The 20,529-nt window shown below is 60.5% G+C and overlaps 5 protein-coding genes across 7 annotated transcripts in view; 2 read left to right on the plus strand and 3 right to left on the minus strand.

Annotated features, from left to right (window-relative positions):
* The window catches only part of Axin1 (axin 1), a 38,635-nt gene extending 36,434 nt beyond the window's left edge, over positions 1–2,201 (plus strand). For both annotated transcript variants that reach the window (XM_076840395.1, XM_076840396.1), the window contains 2 exons: positions 822–989; positions 1,515–2,201. In XM_076840395.1, coding sequence (XP_076696510.1) covers positions 822–989; positions 1,515–1,641 — 295 coding nt within the window. In that variant the 3' untranslated portion in view covers positions 1,642–2,201. The remainder of the gene's footprint in view (positions 1–821; positions 990–1,514) is intronic.
* A 278-nt stretch (positions 2,202–2,479) lies between these two features.
* Pdia2 (protein disulfide isomerase family A member 2) lies at positions 2,480–5,374 on the minus strand. The gene is made up of 11 exons (XM_076840556.1): positions 5,170–5,374; positions 4,375–4,581; positions 4,173–4,306; positions 3,959–4,096; positions 3,776–3,892; positions 3,579–3,704; positions 3,313–3,510; positions 3,096–3,216; positions 2,838–3,019; positions 2,639–2,737; positions 2,480–2,524 (listed from the first exon to the last, which is right to left on the minus strand). The coding sequence occupies exons 1-11, from the start codon at positions 5,372–5,374 to the stop codon at positions 2,480–2,482; spliced, it is 1,572 nt and encodes a 523-aa protein (XP_076696671.1).
* Positions 5,375–5,651: 277 nt separating this feature from the next.
* On the minus strand, positions 5,652–7,467 carry Arhgdig (Rho GDP dissociation inhibitor gamma). The gene is made up of 6 exons (XM_076840632.1): positions 7,395–7,467; positions 6,520–6,699; positions 6,354–6,437; positions 6,096–6,172; positions 5,952–6,015; positions 5,652–5,872 (listed from the first exon to the last, which is right to left on the minus strand). The coding sequence occupies exons 1-6, from the start codon at positions 7,465–7,467 to the stop codon at positions 5,673–5,675; spliced, it is 678 nt and encodes a 225-aa protein (XP_076696747.1). The 3' UTR covers positions 5,652–5,672.
* A 2,220-nt stretch (positions 7,468–9,687) lies between these two features.
* Rgs11 (regulator of G protein signaling 11) lies at positions 9,688–15,453 on the plus strand. Its single transcript, XM_076840898.1, has 17 exons — positions 9,688–9,750; positions 9,884–9,980; positions 10,057–10,107; positions 10,176–10,282; positions 10,942–10,993; positions 11,083–11,141; positions 11,484–11,560; positions 11,697–11,778; positions 12,331–12,399; positions 13,393–13,422; positions 13,498–13,559; positions 13,652–13,765; positions 13,865–13,980; positions 14,138–14,225; positions 14,306–14,444; positions 15,159–15,241; positions 15,339–15,453. Exons 1-17 carry the CDS (start codon positions 9,688–9,690, stop codon positions 15,451–15,453), a joined length of 1,404 nt encoding a protein of 467 aa, XP_076697013.1.
* Positions 15,454–17,262: 1,809 nt separating this feature from the next.
* The window catches only part of Fam234a (family with sequence similarity 234 member A), a 32,521-nt gene continuing 29,254 nt past the window's right edge, over positions 17,263–20,529 (minus strand). For both annotated transcript variants that reach the window (XM_076839851.1, XM_076839850.1), the window contains 6 exons: positions 20,296–20,425; positions 19,643–19,783; positions 19,240–19,315; positions 18,877–19,032; positions 18,439–18,541; positions 17,263–18,360 (listed from right to left, as the gene is read on the minus strand). In XM_076839851.1, coding sequence (XP_076695966.1) covers positions 18,155–18,360; positions 18,439–18,541; positions 18,877–19,032; positions 19,240–19,315; positions 19,643–19,783; positions 20,296–20,425 — 812 coding nt within the window. In that variant the 3' untranslated portion in view covers positions 17,263–18,154. The remainder of the gene's footprint in view (positions 18,361–18,438; positions 18,542–18,876; positions 19,033–19,239; positions 19,316–19,642; positions 19,784–20,295; positions 20,426–20,529) is intronic.

Here is a 20,529-nt window from a genome sequence, read left to right on the forward strand (position 1 = left end):
GCGTAAGGATGGGATCCACTGTGTAAACATGGGACTGCAGAGCCCCCGCTCCAGAGCACTCCTCACCTGCTCCTCCTGTCCCTGGAGAAGCATGTCCATTGGGGTGGCACTTCTCTAATGGCCTCCGTGAGCTCTGAGAGTACAGTACTGAGGGAAGGTCTAGAAACGCAGGTGCCTGGGAGCTTGGTGTGCAAAAGAGTTACACTGCCAAGGTGGCCCGTTCACCTGGGGGCAGGGAGACAAGTGCCCATTGTTGCCTTCTTGCCATAAGATTGGCTCTGGAAGCTTCTGGTGTGCCCAGCTCAGGGACCTGAGGCCAGGCCCTGTTGTGCCTGGGCAGCTTCTGGGAGCACAGGGTTGTGACCTGCCTTCCCAGATCTAGCAGCTGTGTGACACCTGCCAGGAAAGGACCCACCTCCTTCTGGGCAGGATGTTGTATTGGCCTCATCGGCCCTGGAGGTTTGGCCAGCTGTAGCCAGTGGGGACTTTTGCTTTGAGGTCTGATTGCCCTGTCCTGGCCCTTCGGATATTTCAAGAGCTTCAGAACTTAGGTATTAGTCGGGTACTAGCAGGTGGCCACCTGGTTGTGGGGACAGCAAGTGCTCTGCCTGGCTACGGCAAGAAGCCGCGTGCCTACTTCATGTGGCGGGTGGGCACTACCTCCCACCAGGCAGCAGGACCTGTCCTGGTAGGCCCGTGAGGACTGGCCAGGGTGACTTCCATGTGGGCAGGGTCTTTGCAGGTGTGGAGCTGCTGAGCGAGGGCCCCAGCTGCCCTGAGCAGGCACCAGCAGGCCCAGTAGCTGCTACTCTCTCCTGCAGGACGAGAGCGCAGCGGAGGGCCGGCAGCGGAAGTGCCCAGCCCTGCGACAGCATCGTTGTGGCCTACTACTTCTGCGGGGAGCCCATTCCCTACCGGACCCTGGTGCGGGGCCGCACAGTCACCCTGGGCCAGTTCAAGGACTTGCTGACCAAGAAGGGCAGCTACAGGTAAGAAGAGGACCTGGGGCCTTAGTGAGGTGCCGCTGTGCAGGAAGAGCTGCTTTCCCACCTCCTCCTGCCCTGGTCTGCACCCTCAGCCTACTGCTCCCAGTCCTAGGTGTTGCCTGCTGCTCCACACTGGGCGGGTGGGGGAGTGGGTAGTATCAGGCCTGTGTATGTGCTGGGTTGACCTGGGCCCCAGCCTCACAATTCAGCTCCTCCCTGCTGAGGCCTCTGGATCCCTGAGAAGGGCAAAGGGTGGAGAGGGCCCTGAAAGCCAACCTCAGAGTCTGGTGGAGGCTGCCAGGTCAGTCTCTGTCACCGAGTGGCTACGGGAGGAGCCCAGCTCTCCACGCCCACCTGCTCCTCATCACAGCACCTGGGCCAGGCCAGGGCTCCTAGGGGCTCTGGACACTTCCCAGCAGGCAGGGAGCTGGCAGCACCACAGTAGTCACTGCATCATATGGCCGCAGGTGGACGCAACTTGTGGGCTCTGGGAGAAACCCCTCTCACTGGCTGCGGCCCCATCCCCAGGTACTACTTCAAGAAGGTGAGCGACGAGTTCGACTGTGGGGTGGTGTTTGAGGAGGTTCGAGAGGACGCGGCTGTCCTGCCCATCTTTGAGGAGAAGATCATCGGCAAGGTGGAGAAGGTGGACTGACATAAGGCCAGCACAGCACAGCTTCGGAGCCTGGGGTCACGGGGAGTGCCCAGCAGTGCCCTTGGTACCTCAGAGCAGTCCCAAGGCTGGTCTGTCCTGCCCAGGAGAGGGAGGCCCACCACAGCAATAGCAGAGTCCCCAAGCCAGGCTACCTGCCTAGAGCTGCAGGAGACCCCAGCAGCCCCTGCTGCCCACCTCGCAACCCGCAGGCCTCACTGGTTCCGAACGCCAGTGTCACTGCTCCCCCTGGACTTGTCCCGGCACCCGGTCAGGCCCAGGCTGGGTGCAGGGGCCCCTGCAGATTGTACTTGTCACTGAGTGCCTTCAACATGCCCTCTCACGCCTGTCACTGTGTGAATCCCGCAATGAGCACCATGGGGCCTGTCTCTGGCTGCCAGCTCAGCGGGTGGGGACCCTCCTTTCTAAGGGCCCATGTAAATATGTACATTTCTCAGGCCAGGGCCAGCAGGGGGCTGACCCAGCCGTTTTCCATGCAATGACTGTACAATGATCTTTTCAAGGTACTTGGATAGTAATGAAATAAAAGTTTTTGGAGCTGCCTTGGCTGCGGAGTGACTGACTACAGCTGATGGGCCCAGCTGAGCCCTGCCATCCTCAGACCCATCAGTGAAGGTCATGGTGGAGGAGGGCACTGCAGGCAATGGCTGCAGAAAGGCCTCACAGTGCAGCGGGCCCAGGAGGCTGAGGCTGGCCACGGCCGTGCTGCCAGCCTTGCCAGGAACCACACACTCAGTCTAGGAGCAAAGCTCTTTATTCACGGAGCACAGCTTCTCCAGCCAGGATCACCTGCCACTTGCAGTTGGCAGTGATGTGGTGGCTACAGCTCCTCCCGGGGCCCCACACTGGAATTGGCTAGTGGCTCCTAGAAAGGGTCATAGAGGCCTAGCTCAGCTCTGCCCTCGGCCCACCCCAAGTCCTGCCAGCCCCGCCTGGAGGTGACCTTCCCAGGGCTTAGAACCCTGGATGGGGTGCATACCTGGAAGGGGGCTGTGGGTGCCTCTGCTGGCAGCTCACCCCCACTGTCCAGGAACTTGGAAAAGCTCTCCAGGTCCCTGCTGCCCTTGTATTCCATCATCTGGGGAAGAGTGGGAAGCTAAAGGCGCTTCCTGCTACAGCCCACCAGCGTCAGCCCGGAGCCAGGCCTGGCTGCCCCAGCCCCAGTCCTAGCTCCTCACCTTCCGATCCCGTCCTGCAGGGAAGTACAGGAGCCTGGGGAAGCCAGACACAGTGAAGGCCTCCAGCTCATTAGCTGTAGCGTCCAGCTCGGCAATGATGATGTCTTCATGGTCCCTGTACTTCTCAGCTAGTGCCTCCCAGGCTGGGGCCATCTCCTTGCAGTGGCTGCACCATGGGGCATCTGTGAGGTGTCATACTTGGTTCGCTGGGTCCCAGCATACCCACCCACCCACCCACCCACCAGTCTCAGTACTCACAGAACTTGACAAAGACATTCTTGGTTTCGTCAAAAGCCACCTGCTCAAAATTCTTGCCCACAAGTGTCTTGACGGACCGCTGGTCCCAGTCAGAGGGGACCTCTTGGCTTAGCAGGTAGGGCTGTGGGCCAGGCCGGGAGCTCTGGTATTGTGTGGGGAAGGACCCCAGGAGTGGCTGTGCCCTCCCTGCCCCACCCTGTGGCGCTAGCCAGCTCACCTTGAGTTTCCCACTGAAGACCATCTGGCAGAAGGCTGCCACGGAGGCTGAGGTGATAGGCCCCCCGCCAGGGGGTGCATACTTCTTAGTGGTCTCAATGTTAACCAAGCGCAGGGTGGGGGCCTCCTCAGCCTTGAGACCAAAGTACTGCAGTACGTGGTCATTGCTGGCATCCACGTCCACCACCACAAACAGCACCTGCCAGCAGAGAGTCCATGCTGGGCATCTTGCCACCGTGTCACCCCTTCCTCCTGGTCCCCCAGTACCTGCCCCCTGAGCGGGGGAGCCGCCTCCCGGAAGCCCTCCAGGATCTCCCTATGTGAAGCCAGTGTCTGGTTGACAAACAGCAGCAGGTGGTTGAGGATCCTGGCGCCAAAGATCCTCCGGGAGGTCTGTGGAATGGTTTCCTGTGACTCCCAGGGCCCATCCAGCCAGCTCTGCACCCCCAGGCAGCTGAGCTCACCTGGTTGCTGAACTCCGTCACCAGGAGCATGCTGTGTGTGATGAGGAAGCGGGACAGGTCCCCCAGGTCCAGACCCAGCTCCTCGTCCACTGGGAAGTCCGCCCGTCCTTCATCGAACTAGACACCAGGAAGGTCACCTAGGGCCATAGCCCTAGCCCTGACCCCTGCCTCAGTGCAACTCACCTTCTTGAAGAGGACCACAGTGTCCTTGGTGAGGCCAAACTTCTGAAACAGCTTTGGCTGGTCAGTAAAGCCAAATGTCATGTCCAGGGCATCGCGGGCCAGGGCCAGGAAGGTGGCCACATCCTCATCCTCCAAGTCCTACAGGCCCAGCTCTTGTGAGGCTGGCAGATACCACTACTGCTGCCCCCGTGGCCTGGCCCCCAGCCCAGCCTACCTGGAAGAAGCCGATGACAACCACGTCCCCGGCATCCATCAGTGCCTGTGCACCCTCTTCATCCTCCAGCCGGGTGGCACTGGACCCCACCCGCCGCTTTAGCCACTCAACGATGCTCTTGGCCTCCCGGGGGCCTGTGGAGTATGCCCTCAGTCTAGGCAGGCCCCAGCCCACCCCACCCCAGGCTGTGCCTACCCCACACCTGTGTACTCCTCGGGGTGCGTCCGATTCCCATCACGGAAGAACTTGAGCGTGGGGTACCCTGTCACACCAAACTCCTCCGTCAGCTCCCGCTCCGCAGGCCCATCCACCTTGGCTAGTGTGGCCGTGACCGACTCAGCTGCTAGCAAGGCAGCTGCCTTGCTGTATTCAGGGGCCAGCGCCTTGCAGTGCCCACACCACGGGGCGACTAGGGGATGAGGCCATGAGTGCCAGGCCTGCACAGCCACAGCCACAGCCCCTCCCCGCAGATCCCGAGGGAGCAGGGGTGTGCTGTGCACACTCTCCTTAAGCCCCACCCAAGCCTGGGCCATGGCCGGGCTGAGATCAGGAGTCAGATTCTCCAGGTCCCCAAGCTTGGGGCTTAAGGGACAACAAGGTGTGGCTGGGGTTCCTGGGACACACATGGCTGCCTCCTGAGGCTGCCGCGAGGACGGATTTGACATTTATTTACTAGGGGGTCCACAGACCCAGATCCCCATGCTTCTGTAGAGAGCCTGCAGAAAGACCCATCACCAGCAGCTTGGAGAAGTGGCTGTGCAGCAGGATGTCAGCACGAGGGCACAGATGGCCAAACGGTGTTCTCATGTCCCCTGGGCCTCCCCGCATAACCACCACCCCTCCACACTCCATCCCAGAGCTCCCTGCCCTAGGGTGCTCCTAGGAAGCCTGGAGTGCTGGGCACTGTGCCTCTGGGAAGATCCCCCAGTCCACAGGGCTGGGGCTGGAGACCCTGGGTAGTCCCTGTGGCCCCCCACCCACTGGCGCAAACACTCACAGAACTCCACCAGCAGGGCTGGGTACTCCTGCAGGGCCAGGCCCAGGGTGCGGTGGTTCAACACCAAGACCCCATCCTCCTTGGAGACCTCCTCCCCAGGGGTATCCTCCAGGAGATCCTCTGAGGGTCTCTCAGGTCCCTGTCCCTGTAGGCCCGAGGCCCCCAGCAGGAACAGCAGCAGCACAGGCAGAAGCTGGCCGTCCATGGCAGTGCCGGGCCCCGGAGGTTGGGGTAGATAAGGGGACTGGGGACCAAGCAGCAATTGCCACGTAGCACCTGGGCCCTTTCTCAGGGACGATAAAGCTTGAGAGCACCCCCTTGAGGGAGGGGGAGGCAGAAAGAGGCCACACGGAGGGCAGCGAGACGACATTTAATGGGGCACAGCGCCAGGCGGGATGCAGGACGGAGAGAGGGCAGGGTCTGGTCACTGACCAGGGGCCAGGGAAAGCTTGGGGTCCTTTGCAGCAGTGGACAGAGGTGGGAACAAGGGCCAGAGCCAGGATTCAGCCCTTCCAGTCCTGGCAGACGCGGAGGCCCCACTCCCAGGACAGGTGGGCTGTCTTGTCGTCGTCTGTGAAAAGGGACCTGACAACGTAGGGGCCCCGCACCAGTGCGCCCCTTGGAGCCTCCTCCACTGGAGTCACGAACTCGTACTCCTGAGCCCTGGGGCCATAACTGCCTACCATGTAGACAGCCCTGTCCACTGAGAGAGGGACAGGGTGTCAGGGCTGCCCTCCACCTGCCCCACCTCACCCCCACCCGGCCCTCCACACTGCCCTCACCGCGCAGGCCCCTGCGGAAGGTGTGGTGCACACACTTGAGGCCACTGACGATGTCCTTGTTGACCTGTGGGACAGACGGCGTTAAAGGTTCCTCTGGGGCCAGGGCACTGGCCGGCTGGTGCCCCCCACTGCAGCTGCCCTCACCTTGAAGGTAACCTTCACCTGGTAATCAACACCCTCCTTCAGGATGAACGCCTGGCTTTTCAGCGCAGCCAGGTCCCCTGGGAGGGAAATGGCAGGTAAGCTCTAACTCCAGGGTGGGCTCATCCTGCCTCAGGAGCCCCACGTGGGGTGTGGTGCCCTCAGGGTTTCAGGATGGGCCCAGGGACTTGGGATGGGGCACAGGGGTCCTAAGAGGTCTCTGCTCCAGAGACAAATGGTGGTGGTCTGCAGAGGCATTACCTGTGAGGTCCATGGTGATGGGCCCTGGAGCTTGCTCCGAAATCAGCGTCAGCCTGGTCACCTGCACGTTAGGCAGGCTGGGATCTGAGGAGGAGCAATGTCCATAGCATGCCCTGCTGCTCCCCACCCAGGCACAGCCCTCTAGGCCCAGGTTCCAAGCCCATACCCACTACAGGTGGCAGAGTTCCCAGCAGTGCTCTCTTGTACTGGGTGAGGCTCTCGTCCTCAGGGTCCAGCTGCCGGATCTCCAGGGCGCTCTTCTTCCCAGGTGCCTGGTACTCTGGCACAACGTCGTCCAGTGCCTCCTCCAGTGGTGTTGGGCCCCCCTCCTTGTCAGCCAGGAGAACTGGGAGTTGGAGAAGGCATATGAGGTGCTGCCCCCAGCTGACCCTGGCACTGGAGCATCCTGCTGGAGCACCCCCACCTGACCAGCTGTGCCTCCCACTGCCCAAAGGACTAGGAAGGAGGCAGGTGGTGGAACTCAGAGGGTGGGTGAACCAGGGAGAGCAGTGAGGGCTCCCAGGGCACAGGCAGCATCCCACCTGCCTCTCCCACAAGAGCCGTGGTGGCTGGAGGAGGCTCCCAAGGCACCTGGCCAAGGGGCATCCTTGGGGGGCCAACTTGCTTCTGGCCAGATGACCATCCAGGGGCCCTCCCTGACTCCGAGGCCAAACGTGGAGGAATGATGACCCTAAGTGGGGAACCACGGGGCTGGGACTACTGCTAGAGTGGTGGCCCCGGAGCCCTCCAGGGGGTCCCTACCTCTGGGCCCTTCCCATAATGCTCTAGCCCCCACCCATGGAGCCTCCAGACTAGGGTTCTCAGGAGCCCCAGCCCCACCTAGGGGAGAGACCTGTGCCTCCCTGACTTCACAGGCGCGCGACCCTGGGCTTCCTTCCCCTTGCTGGTCGCTGGGAATCAAGCCCCCACCCACGCTGGAGTCAGGCCGGGCAACGCCAGGAGGTCCCCACGCGCCCCCAAAGTTGCCGCCGGGAAGGCCCACCGCCCACGTGGCCGCCACCCGGTCGGCCAGCCGCTCACCTCGGGCGCAAAGCGCCAGCCGGAGCAGCTCCAGCAGCTGCGCCCCCAGCTCGCACGAGTCCAGGCCCAGCATGGTGGCGCGCGGCCCGACGCGGAGCCGCCGCCCGGCTCGGCTCAGCCCCGGCGCGACTGCGGTGAGCTCATCCCGGCCGGGAGCGCCCCCCGCGCCCAGCGCCGCGCCCGCGCCGCGCGCCCCCAGCCGCTCCGCGGACCCCGCGCAGCCCGCAGAGACGCGCGTGTCGCCCGCACGGCGCCGGCACCCGGCCGTCCCCGCCGCCGCCGCCGCGGCCCGCCCCGCCCCGCGGCTCCCTCAGGAGCGGGGGTCTCCCCCGAGCCCTCGGGCGGGGCTGGGGAAGTGCAGCAGGTGCGTTCCCCCTCCCCCCACCCCCGTGTCCCCCGGCTCTCATTAGCTGCAGGCGGCCAGGCCACACCTGGGCCCAGCAGCCCTCCGCCGCCCCTCCCCTCCGCCCCTGCGCACCGTCTGGGCAGCGGGGACTCCCGGGGCCACCTAACTTGGGGCGGGGGCTTTTCCCTAAGGGGACCTCGGCAGGCTGGTCTGAGCACCCTGAAGCTCAGTCTAGGCCACAGACACTAAAGGATGTGCCCGCAGGGCTGGTTTTTATCTGTAGGGACCTGGGGACCCAGATAATTCAGGAGGTCCTGCCCTCTGGGAGAGAACCATGAAGAAAATAGAAGGCGAGATGAGGGGGGAGCCAGGGTTTCTTGACACCTGAGAGCTGGGGATGGGTTTTGGGGGTCAGCCAGGGCAGGTGAGGGGTGAGCAGACCCTCGGCAGGAGACAGACCAAAGGCTGGGTCTGAATAAAGGGGGTTGCCCAACACCAGATTGAGCCCCCTTTCTTAGACACCTCTACCCCATCCCCATTTCTGGGGACACCCAGGAATCAGACCAGAGCCCCACTGTCTGAGCAAGAGGCCAGCCCTCTGTGCACTCTGGATGGGTCTTCACCTGGCCAGTCTTTCCAAAACAGAATCCTGCAAAGGGACCCTGGGCGCACTGGAGTCCCATCCCTGCTGCCCTATTCTGCAGGACTGGAAGTATTAGGTCACTTGTCTCCAGGGGACAGCTCCAGCTGCTGGTGGCCTATAGCATCCAGATGTTCACTCAGTCTCAAAGCCAGCCTGACACACACCCCACCCTCCCCCGCCCACATACAGTGTGTATGGGAGTGGGGAATGGGTGACCTGGGATCTAAGAGAAAGAGTTCCTGCCTATGACAGGTGCCCCCTCCAGCCCCCAGCTCCACTGCCCCATGTCATTCTGGACCTGCACTGCCAGCACTAGTAATGGATTCAGGTGGCCATGTTTGGATGCTCCTGGCCCAAGGCCACTCTACCCACCTCCCTCCATCTGACCTCTGGCACAGGGAGATAAATATATAGCATTTCTACTTCTTATAAAGGGCTTCCTAATGGGGCCTGGAGGGCCTGGGCATATCTCAGGAGGGGATGGCCAAGCTGCTGGAGAAGGGACAGAAAGTGCCTGGACCCTGGGAATCTGGGTGAATATGGGTAGGGGGTGTTGAGACCTCCCTTCTCCAGTAAACCCCCTTCTATAGTTCCAGGGCACCCTGGCTAGGATCTCTGCCTGTTCACCTGCTGTCCCACCCAATCCCCTGTGTAGTTAAGGGGATGTGGCCATTCCCCACTCTTCTCCCCAGTCTCTGAGGACCCCTGTTCAGGAACCCACGGTGTCACACACTCCCAGCAACCTCAACCACAGGACAACTCTGACACAGGGAAAAGCCAACACAGCTCCCATAGTGCTGGGAACCACGCGGACCAGCTCATGATCATGGTCAGGGTCACACCAACCTGTGGCAACCACAAAGGTCATGTGCGGTGGGTGGGTGCCGTGGTTTGCAGGGAAACACTCCTCAGGCTGTCAGAGACCCTTCTGACCCCACAGCAGTGACTGCTGCCGGTCCCGTTCGCCCTAGGGGACACACACTGGCAGCCTGGGACTACCGCAGGCCCAGAACCCTTGTTCCCTTCAGGCCCCTCCCCTGGTGAGCCTCTATTTGCTGGTTCCGCTCCAGGTCCGAGTTCACCCCCTCCGGGCCCCCTCGTCCTGTCGAAGGTGCGCCTCGCCCCACCTCCCCAGGCTCAGGCCAGGCCAGACCTGGGAGGGCATCCCTGGGTCCCTGTCGCCCCTGTCACCGCCCTGCGCTGCAGGCTCTCCAACACAGGCTGGGCGGCCGGCCTCTGCCCGAGGCCCCAAGGGTTAACCCAGGCGGGAGGGGCGGGGCCGCTCGGACGTCCACCGCTTAGGCATGGCCGCTAGCCCAGCGCCCCGCGGCGGGCGCCCCCGCACGCAGAAGCTGCACCTCCGCAAGGTGGGCCTTCCAGCCCCTAGGGTCCCGGGGGGGGGGGGGGATGGGGGACGCGCAGGGGCTGGCCTCGCCCGCTCCAGGAACCGGGTCGGTCCGGGGGCGCCGCTGAGACTCCCCTCACGGTCCCCTCGCCCAGATGGAGCGGATGGTCGTGAGGATGCAGGACCCTGACCAGGGCGTGCGGACGCAGAGCCAGCGTCTGCTCATCACTGTCATCCCGCACGCGGTGACAGGTGAGGCGCGGTGAGGGCCCTGGGGGTGGGGGGAGCAGGGAGCCAGGCCTGCGCCCACCCAGCCTCTCCAGTGCAGGCGGCGACGTCGTGGAGTGGCTGGTCCGGAAGTTGTGCATCTCTGAGGAGGGTGAGGGTCGGCCAGCCCAGGGGCTGGGGAGGGCGGGCCAGGAGGAGCACTCACTCACGCCCCCGCAGAGGCTCTACACCTGGGCAGCCTGCTGGCGCAGCACGGCTACATATACCCGCTGCGCGAACCCCGCAGCCTGGCGCTCCGGCCGGACGAGACGCCCTACAGGTTCCAGGTCAGGCCTTGCGCCCGAGCGACCCCGCCTGCCCCGCCGCCTGTCAAAGGGGACTCCGGAGGGGACTCGGGAGGGCGGGCCTGCTAGCGCTGGAGGGGGGTGTGGTGAAGTCATCGCTGGCGATTCACCGCCCCCTCCCCAGGAGGCTAGGATTGGAAGTGTCCCTGTGATAAGAACCAAGTTAAGGGTGGGGTTTCAGTTTCCTGGGGCCACTCTAGGACCCCCATAAAAAGGCATTACCTGTGGAGAACTCTGCCAGCTGCCTTCAGGGGATGTCCTTAAGCCTCCACTCCTGAAGAAGGAGGCTGTATTGGGGTGAGGACAGGATACCTGCACCTCAACGTGTTATTCAAACATGATGGAGCGCCCCTTCCTGCCCTTCCCAATCACGTCCAAGAACCAGGCAACCCTAAGCTCTGATGTGACCACATCCAGGGCTTGGGCAGGACCCCACCCCTACCCTATCCTAGGGGGGAGCAATCTGTGTGCAAAATCCTAAAGCTTGAGCTGGACTCAGTCCAAGTGGTAAGAATGGAGAGTGGTCCACTAAGCTCTTGGAGGTGGGCAGATGGCCAGCAGATGGGAGCTGTGAGGGTGAGCAGTATATGGGTGGAAGGGCTCAGGAGGTGCCTTACATCCTTACCCCACAACATGGCTAGACACCCTACTTCTGGACCAGCACTCTGTGGCCAGCTGCCGAGTTGGACTATGGTGAGTGTGGAGGACCTGGGGCTAGCACCGGGCCAGCTCCCAGGATTGGGCAGAGCTTGTCTCTCTGCAGCTGTTCCCTGTCTTTCCAGCCATCTACTTGACCAAGAAGAACATACAAAGGCAGGGAGCCCTGGTCACCCATGAGAAGGTGAGGCCCAGCAGGCTGAGTCTAGCAGGAAGAACCCAAGCCTCACAGACTGCCCCAGAGTGTGCAGCTCAGTCTTTGAGACAGTCCATACCCGCTTTACTCTTGCTGGGCAGGCCCCCACCCCACCCACACTGAAGGGGCAGCTAAATGCTCCCAGAGCCAGAGAGACAGCCCCTGCACAGGACCTCAGGGGTGGGCTGGCCTCCATTCCAGGTGGAAAGATCACACACACACACACACACATATGCATCACTCGCTCCCTCGCTCTCACTGAAGAGGTAGCGTCCATGTCCCAGAACTGGGTATGCAAGGGGTCACCCACTGGAGACCTCATGTCCCCAGGAGCACTATGACCAGTTGCATAAGAAGATCAACCACACCTGGGACCTGGTAGTGATGCAGGCTCGGGAACAGCTACGGTGAGCCCTGTCCCTGTCTATGCCCACACCCAGTGACACCAAGCCTGGCAGTCCTAGAACCAGAAAACATCCCAGGCTCCAGGTCCTGAGCAGAGTGGGAATAGGGGGATTCTGCTTAACCTCCCCCTTCCTCCAGGGCTGCTAAGCAGCGCAGGAAAGGGGACAGGCTGGTCATTGCATGCCAGGAGCAGACATACTGGCTGGTGAACAGACCCCCGGTGAGTCCCTGTGACATGAGGGGGTGGGTTTGTTGGGCAGAAATGGGGTCTACCTGCATCCTTGGAACCTTTCCTGAAACTCTGACTTGAGCCTGTAGGAATGACATGCCCTTCCTGGTTCTGGTGGGTGACAGGAAGCTGTCATTCTGTGATTCAGTTGAGAACCCAGAGGTGACACACTCAAGACTGTGGCTGCATGCACCCCCAGACCACAGGACCAGTCAGATCCTCTCCTGGTCTAAGGGAGGGCTATAGGGGAGCCTTGGGGGACTGAGGCCTTTGTGGGGGCCAGGAGGAGCTACAACAGAACTGAGCTTTGGGGTGCTACCTGGGATCTGGCCTTCCCCAGACTCAGGTCCAGCAGGTGATTCAAGGCCCACTCTATCTGGGGAACCATTCTTAGGGGTGGGAGTGAGTAAAGAGGATGGAGCTCAGGATCAGGCCAGGTTTGGTTGCTTGCTCATCAGTTTCCACATTAAATGATGAAGAGCTTCAGAATTGGGGTCCCTAGGGGTAGAGACCTAACACCCCAGCTTAATTTCCTTCTTGCAGCCTGGGGTCCCCAATGTGTTGGAGCAGGGCCCAGAGAGGGGCTCCAACAATGCCAATCAGGTGCAGATGGTAAGCGTCTTTCACATACACCTGCCCAGGCCTACCTGCCCATGGCTCATCCCACCACCCACCATGGGACAGCTTGGGCTGTGCTCCATCCTCCCATCCCCCTTCTGTCCTTTAGTCCACACAAATGCCCCTGATGTGCCACTCCAAGGGCCTTACTCTACTCCTGGTATAAGCCCCCTCCTAACTCTTGTGCTCTCTCCTCCCACCTGCTGCCTGGGTGCAAGTAAGTGAAGTGGCCCTGGTGGAGGGGAGGGGAAGGCTCTCCCCCAGACCAGGACTATGCCAGGGAAGTGGGAGGGTGGCAAGCAGGGCTATGGCCGGCACCTGGACCATTCCACTTCCCTTCGGGGCCTCTGTGGCCTGCAAACCACAGAAATCAGGCCCTGGACAGGCAACTGCTCTTACCAAAACCAGAGTCCAGAAAGATTTGTGTCCTGTTCTTGACGGAAATTGCTTATCTCAGCACCCTAACTCTTCCTGAGTAAAGGCAGTCAAAGAGCTGGGGAAAGCTAGAGTCTGAAGTACACATCTCCAGCGCCATACCTTGTGCTGGTTGTGGAGCATAGGGAGCCTGGGTCAGCCATCCTGCTGGACCTGGGGTGCTGTGAGGCCCCAGGTTTCTGAGATAGAGCTGAGTTCCCCAATGTGATGCCAGTACAAGGACTTCTCACGTATATATGTGTTGTTTAAAAGAATACTTTAAATACCTCTGAAAATATGACAAGTTAAACATAACTGGGGACATCAAGACCACTCAGAACACCTGAAGGTTCTATGGAACATTCTAGAAGTCTCCAGACTAAAGGCTCCCAGAGATCTTCCAGGTTTAGGGAAAGGAGAAGGGGCTTTTCTCTAAAAGAGTCAGAGATGCGGTGCTGAACCTTCCTCTGCCACGTCTTGTGAGGCAGGAGCTCTGCTCTAGGGGCATTGGGCAGGTGGGTGTCCAGTTCCAAGGGGAGACCTGCTGGTCATGCAGCCACCTGTTCCTTCCAGTCACAGAGCTTGGATTTCTACAAGCGAGAGGTAGGTCCTGGGGGAGGGGGGTTTGGGCGGTCCGTGCTCCAGCCCAGGTCCTGACTCAGAGTTCTGGCACCCTAGATAGAGTGGTCGAGGAAAGCGCTGGGCCGGACCCGGGTGAAGTCCTCCATCTGCCTTGAGGCGTGAGTCCAGGCGGACAGGAAACCCCCAGCCCAGCCCCTTTCTGGACTTGCTAGCCCCTGAGGCCCCTCTGCACTGCCTGGACTTCTTCCAGGTTCCTGACGTTCAGCCACCAGCGAGGCCCACATGACCCTATCCTGGCAGGATGTCTGCCCAGCAACCCCTGGGTCACAGATGACGATGCCTACTGGGCCATGAATTCACCCATGTGAGCACAGGGCCATGGGACCATGGGTGTGCCTCCAGCTTGGGGGGCTGGTAGCAGTCAGTCTCCCACTTCCCCACAGCCCTACCCCTCTCCTCCCAGGGTAGCTGTGCCCACGAAGCTTCGTGTGGAGCGGTGGGGCTTCAGCTTCCGGGAGCTCCTGGATGACCCCATGGGGCGGGCCCACTTCATGGACTTTCTACAGAAGGAGTTCAGTGGTGAGAAGCCCCATACTCCTTGCTCATGGCAGGCTGCTGGCTGGCCCTTCTTCCCAGGCTGCCGGCCAGCTCGGGATCCTCCTGTCCCAAGAGGCCTTGTATCCCCATCTTGGCTACCCCTAGGTAGGATCTCTGATTTGGCTCTCCTGGCCCATAGCGGAAAACCTCAGCTTCTGGGAGGCGTGTGAGGAGCTGCGCTTTGGAGGGCAGGCCCAGATCCCCACTCTGGTGGACACTGTGTACCAGTGAGTATGGTGGAGTGGTACTGGCTGGCCAGTGTGTGGGCATGTCCAGCCTGGACTCCCAGATGCCATCTCCATCCCAGGCAGTTCCTGGCCCCAGGTGCTGCCCACTGGGTCAACATCGACAGCCGGACGATGGAGCGAACACTGGAGGGGCTGCATCAGCCCCATCGTTACGTTCTGGACGATGCACAACTGCACATCTACATGCTTATGAAGAAGGTGGGCCCCATCTGGGCTCATGTCCCCACCCAATCTCATGGGGCCCATCACAGTGTTGGTTGCTTTTGTTACGTTGCCTGTTTGGATTTTGTCCCAAGTATTATCTCTAGTGCCAGCGTGTTTCCCCCGCTCCTCTTGTCAGGAGCAAGGGCAGCCCTCTACTGTGTGTGCCGATTTCTACCCTGTGTGCCCCCAGTTCCCTCCCCCTCCTCTGTGGCTGTTGCTTCCGTGTCACAACTCTATGCTGTGGTTCTCCAGTGTGCAGACCCCACAGCAGAGTCATGCTTGACCCTTCCTTAGTTATCACTTTTTAAAAAATAATGAGTTGGGCCCCAGTATTGACCAAGGGTGGTCAGTGAGGCTTGGAAGTTGTTTTGGTTTGGGTGGCACTGGGGTGCCATTTTTATTTTGAGACAGGGCCTGGCTGAGATGCTGAGGCTGGCCTGGTTTACCTCTCCATTTGTGTGGGCACTGTAGCTCCTGGCTATCTTTTGTTGTATTGTGATCCCACTAGATGGGAGCCAGGTCTCCTCAGGTCTGTCCACCTTGATCTGGGCAAGTCAGGGTGGCTGCTGCCAGCCCTTTTCCTGTCAGAGCCTCTGTGTAGGCAGGACAAGACCCCAGAAATGCTGGGTTGGACCCAGTGCCTCATACGTGCTAGGCAAGTGCTGTCCCCTTGAGCTCCAGCTTAGCCTAGGATGCTGTCTCTGGCAGGACTCCTACCCCAGATTCATGAAGTCTGACATGTACCAGGGCCTACTGGCAGAAGCTGTGATTCCACTGGAAACAAAGAGACGGTGAGGCCAGGCAGTCCCTGTGCCCACTGAGTGGTGAGGGCCCTGCAGGGAGGAGACAGGGCCTTCCTGTCACTTGTCTGGCCTTTTCTTGCCACAGGGTATTCCCATTCATGCGGAAGCCTCGGCTATCGAGCCCCAGCCCTGCTCTGCTGCCCTCCTCTGGGGAGCCCTCAGCAGCTGGAAGCGCTGCAGGTGGTGACGAGGAGAGCTAGGAGGCTTACCCCCTGCCAGCAACACCTGTGATGGTGGCCACCCTCTCCTGTACCCCGTGGCACTTGACCTGAGTCCAGAGGGCCCAGCCTTGCCAGGCTTTCTCCAGCTTCTCCTTTCCCTCAGACATGACATCTCCTGCCCAGAAGGGACTGGTCCTGGGGAGGGATCTCACTGGCCATGCCTGGCCAGGAAAGGACTTGTTCCCAGAGAAAAGGAAGGCCAAGGCCGAGGCCATGTGGAGCCCCTGGCATTCTGCAGCCTTTAGCTCAGCACTGGGTGCCCTTCCCCACCTGAGGACACTAAAAGAGCTGGCACAACAGGACACCTGTCATGAGATGAGGACAAGCAGGCTTCTGGGCCCTCCACTCTGCTCAGGCGCAGCTCCCCCGCCCTGTGACCCAAATCCTGCTGAGACCATTCCAGCTTCTTCCACCTACTCTCCTGTGCTGTCCATGGTACCCGCCCCAGGTTCAACAGATGACTCCATGCTGTCACTCTGACCAGGAGCCTCCCAGTTCCCTCAGGGCAGGTCTTTGCCAGGATGGCATAGCCAGTGTCCATTCCTCCCATCTAAACCTTCCTTTGGGCTACTGGTGTTATTCTCTCTCTGGTGAGGGTGCCCTGCTTCCCCAGACCTAGGCTAAAGGCATGGGCTAGTTCCTTTTGAGGTGCCACCCGCCCACAGGGCTAACCCACATCCTTTCCCCATCTACTCTGGTGCAGAAATAAAAGGACCTCAGCCCTGCACTGGTCATGCTGCTGGTGAATGCACGTGGTGTGAGCATGTGGGGCATGTGTGTGTGAGCTGGCCACAAGGCAAAGGTCAGTGGGCATGGCTCAGGTGTAAAGGTGACCTCCCTCAATGTGAGTCTCTCTGCCCCAGACTCTCAGGCTCCAGGCTGCACTGAGACTTGGGGAGGTGGAGGGTTCAGTCTGTGCTCTGGCAGCCCAAGGTGAGCAGGGGCCTGTGAGGATGCTGGCCAAAAGAGGAAACTGCCAAGGAAGCGCTCATGGGAGGGACTCCTGGCATTAACACAGCACCTCCTGGGCAACTGTGCCCAGCCTTCTCTAAGGCCCTGAAATTGCAGGGGCATAGCATGGGCAGAGCCTCTAGGACCCTTGAGTGGCCATGGCCATGATAACAAGTTTAGGAGGTGAAGACTGTGGTTGGAGGGAAGCTGGGAACAGACTCCTGTCCTTAGCAGTCACCAGGTGACCTGCAGAGCACCTCCCCCAGGGATGGCTCTACTGAAGCCCCAGGCAAACCCTCTCTCTGCCCCTGGCAGTTCTCATGTATGCCACTGTCCCTATAGCCCCTCTTATAGCCCCTCTGTGCTCAGGTTCTGTAGGCTGGGTTGCCTTTATTTTTCAGGGACAGTGGACCTACTTCCTAGCACAACACCCAGTTGTTCAACCTTAACCCCACATCCCCACCCCAGGCCTTCCCAAGGAGAAAGAGGAGCAAGGATACCTTAGAGGCTATAAGACCAGAGCTGTATTTAAACCACAGCAAGCTCTGGCAGGCTCCTCATTTCCAGGCTGCATGGCATCTCCCTGAAGCCCCTCCCAGCCTTGCCCTGCCCCAGTGGTAGCAGGTTCTCACCCAGCCCTCCACTGCAGGCCCATGCTGGCCCAAGGCTCCTGCTTACATGGGGATTGGTGCCCTGCTGGTCAGTAGTTCTCAAACCCCAGGACTCGCTCCCAAGGCTCTATGGTGAGTGCTGGGCCTGTAAATTCCTGGCCAGTAAATTCCTGCTTTGCTCCTTGGGCAGACAGGCAGATGGCGGGCTCACACCAGACCACAGGGCTCTTCGAGACAGTGCACGTTTATTCTGTAGTTTCTGTGGTGACTGGCATCATCAGGCTCTTTGCTACAGAGCTCAGGTTCTGGTCTGGGCAGGGCTGCTCCTTGCAGAGCATAGCAGTTGCCCTTGGGCCTCAGGAGCGACAAGGCACAGAGTGAGTCCTACATCAGGTGAGCACCAGGGAGTGGGGCAGGAGGTGCCCCCATGCCCAGGGACATGGGGCCTCTATTGGACAGCAGCTCCTGTGTGCAGAGGGCACAGACTGACACCAAGTGGATGCACTAAGGACACCTGTGAGCTGTGGTGCAGGCCCCCTGCCCACCTGTAGGGGGCACCCCCACTCTAGATCCCTATGCCTCTCCCCCCATGAGAGTTGCTTCATCTGCTCTGGGTAGGCCTGGAGGGCTGCAAGGCCTCAGGCCTTCCCCAGCACCCATCCTCTGATCTTCATGATCCCAGGGGTCAGTGCAGAGGGGGGACCAGGCAAGAAGAGGAGGGGCACACAGATCAGGCCTGGGAGTTGCACATTCTACAGTGGCTTCTCTGGCCTGGGAGAAGCTGGCAAGGAGAGGGCACAGAGCAAGGGTGCCATGCCATAAGGTGAGCTCTGCTCACAGCCCAGGAGGCTGCAGGGGCACCCTGGCCTGCTGAGACTCTCAGGGCATAGTGAAACCCAGTGCAGCTCAGTGTGCACATGGAGTGCTGGGTCAGGGGCCTGGGCAACCCCATGTACATCCTCGGTCGTGACCAGTAAGGCCATGGCTCCCAAGTGGACAGTAGTCACCAGGTCAGGAGTGGGGATTCTATAGGAGGCTGAGGGAGGGGCCCACTTCCCAGGGTGCCTGGCTTCTGCAGTTGGAGTCTTTCCACGTGCTGCAGCTGGTTCCATTTATACCTAGCTTCGGTACCGTAGCCGGGAGAAGCGGTCCCTGATGGCCTGATCACTGTCTGGCCCGCCGTCACCCAGGCGAATCACCCTGCTGCCTGGGACAAGGTCCCGTACCTTGTGCTTGGTCACAGAGACCAGGCCAGGCACATTGGGGCTTGCTGGGCCAGTCAGGAGGACATAGGCAGCATGGCGACTCGGCTCAAACAGGAGCGCTGTGGGGGAGAAGCTGTTAGAGCCTCTCAGGGTCAGCCAGAGCAGACCTGGGTGCCCGGGCCCACGACCACACTCACCATCGAAGGCAATGATGTGGGCAGAGATGTTGACCAGCTCCAGAAGGACGCTGGGCAAGGTGGGGTGGAACATGTACAGACTGTGCTGGGCGACTCTGGGCTCCTGGAGTGAGGACCGCCAACAGGCCTCAACACTCCCGCTGTCCCCAGGCCAAGGCCACATCCTAGGCAATACTCAGGCCACCTTCAGGGATGCCTCACTACAGCTACCATGCCCAGAGCTGACACCCACCAGGAAGCCCCCCTTCCCAACCTGAGTTTGGTCCTGTTCCTTCCTGGCATCCATTATATCAGCTCTCCCCAACACAGAGCCCCCTGTCAGCCCTAGGAGAATGTAGGGCATGTTCCCCACTGTGGCCCACTCCCACTAGGCTTCAACTGATTTGGGATGGGCCAGCCACCGATAGGCAGGGCTATCCCGAGTGTGTTCCCCCATACCATCTCATTGGTGCTGGCTAGTTCATGGAGGCCCCAGAAGAGGAAGGCTGAGCGGTGGTCAGCAGTTGGCAGACTGGCAGAAGGTGGGCCTCCAGGGAAGCTGGGGAGGGCCTGGCTCCACAGGACAGCCCCACTGCCAAGGTCCAGAAGCAGGATCTGGGGAGGGAGGGGACACTGGGGAGCACTGGGATAAACTCAGGGCTTACATGGACACATATGCCCCTAGCCATGCCAGCATGGAGGCAGCTGCTCTCTTGGGGGCAGCCAGAACCACCTCTCTGGTCTGAGGGCAGCTGCCTCTGGGGCCACAGTGCTGCTTCTCAACTGTGTCAAGTTGGAATCTCCGGAGGAAGTAAAGCCCACCTGTCTATCAGTGCCAGTTCCATTTTCAATGACCACTGCCAAGGTGTCTGGCTTGTAGTGGCCAAGGATGGGTTTTCTGGAAGAGGAATAGAGAAGAAGAGTTCACAAGGAATCTCTGTAAAGAGACTAGGATGAAGGAAACACCTGGGGACAGTGTGCCACTCAGTCCTCTGTGTCCCCACCAGGACAGGGCTGGGGATGCCCATCTGGCCCCAGGACTAGGAGATAACCCTCAGAACCAGAGGTTTCACTGGCCCCGCTATAGGGGCAGGTCAGCACCATGGCTAGGAAAAAGGCCTTTGGCAGAAAAATGTGGACCCCTCCAGTCTGCCCCCCCACCCTCCTAACAGCGAGGGGGATGGGCTGCAGATGCCAGGAGGGGACAAGGGGATTGACTCCATACCTCATGACCTGGACTTCACCGAGGGTCCACCTGGGTGTCAGCTCCTGTCCATCCAGGAGCACACAGGCCTCAGAGCTCACAAGGAGCAAGTCCTGGCCAGATTTCCCTGGAACGCTCATCAAGTAACGGACTGCTCCAGAGCTGGACAGGGGAGCAGAAAGAAGCACACAGTCCCTGGGCTGCCTCACACTCCACCAAGCCTGTGGGGACTGACTCCTGCAGGTTCCCACAACATAGCCCCATGCCTCAGCCCCCCAGCTGGAGGAAAAGCAGGACCCTGGTAGCTGGGGAGAAGATGAGCATCCCACTAGGGTGCTCTCTCCTGAACAGGACTGGACTCTGGTTGCCCAGGGAGAAGGAGGAGGAGGAGGAGGAGGAGGAGGAGGAGGAGGAGGAGGAGGAGGAGCATCCTACCAGGGCACTCTCTCCTGAACTGGACTGGACTCTGGTTGCCCAGGGAGGAGGAGGGGCATCCCACCAGGATGCTCTCTCCTCAGCTGTGCTTGGCCTCCATCTGTCTGTGTCCCTTTTCTGAATACAGGATGGTCTCACAGCCCAGAGCTGCACAGTGGACCTCAGCCTGTTTGGCTCTTTTGTGGTCCTTGAAGGTCCCAAGCCTGACCCATGGAACAAACACCATGCTCCAGACCAACCTGCGCAGAAGCTGCCTCGTGACAGAAGTGTTGAGCATGCTCTCCCAGAGGGGGTCTCTCTTGAAGGGGCTCTCTCTCCCAGTCACCCTCTCATAGAGACCCTTCACAGAGCAGCTGCACAGGGAACTTGCTATTCAAAACAGAGGAGCAGGAGTTACCAGGGTCACCCCGCAGCCCCACACCCAGCATGCTGCCACCCATGGTCCAGGTGCTTGGGTCCCCTGAACTTTGGGA

Source organism: Callospermophilus lateralis, chromosome 19 (assembly GCF_048772815.1).
Source record: "Callospermophilus lateralis isolate mCalLat2 chromosome 19, mCalLat2.hap1, whole genome shotgun sequence".
NCBI lineage: Eukaryota > Metazoa > Chordata > Mammalia > Rodentia > Sciuridae > Callospermophilus > Callospermophilus lateralis.

Bases quoted from the DNA above. Each gene is read 5' to 3' on its own strand.
- Arhgdig (XM_076840632.1), bottom strand. From the start codon at position 7,467: ATGCTGGGCCTGGACTCGTGCGAGCTGGGGGCGCAGCTGCTGGAGCTG. The intron at 6,173-6,353 runs GTAATGCCTCTG...TTTCCCTCCCAG, and splicing joins CATCACCATGGACCTCACAG to GGGACCTGGCTGCGCTGAAA. The intron at 6,016-6,095 runs GTGAGGGCAGCT...TCTGTCCCACAG, and splicing joins AGGTGAAGGTTACCTTCAAG to GTCAACAAGGACATCGTCAG.
- Rgs11 (XM_076840898.1), top strand. From the start codon at position 9,688: ATGGCCGCTAGCCCAGCGCCCCGCGGCGGGCGCCCCCGCACGCAGAAG. The intron at 13,423-13,497 runs GTAGGTCCTGGG...CTGGCACCCTAG, and splicing joins TGGATTTCTACAAGCGAGAG to ATAGAGTGGTCGAGGAAAGC. The intron at 15,242-15,338 runs GTGAGGCCAGGC...TTCTTGCCACAG, and splicing joins CCACTGGAAACAAAGAGACG to GGTATTCCCATTCATGCGGA.
- Pdia2 (XM_076840556.1), bottom strand. From the start codon at position 5,374: ATGGACGGCCAGCTTCTGCCTGTGCTGCTGCTGTTCCTGCTGGGGGCC. The intron at 4,097-4,172 runs GTAGGCTGGGCT...CTGGGCCTGTAG, and splicing joins TTGTCATCGGCTTCTTCCAG to GACTTGGAGGATGAGGATGT. The intron at 3,511-3,578 runs GTACTGGGGGAC...CTCTGCTGGCAG, and splicing joins CTCCCCCGCTCAGGGGGCAG to GTGCTGTTTGTGGTGGTGGA.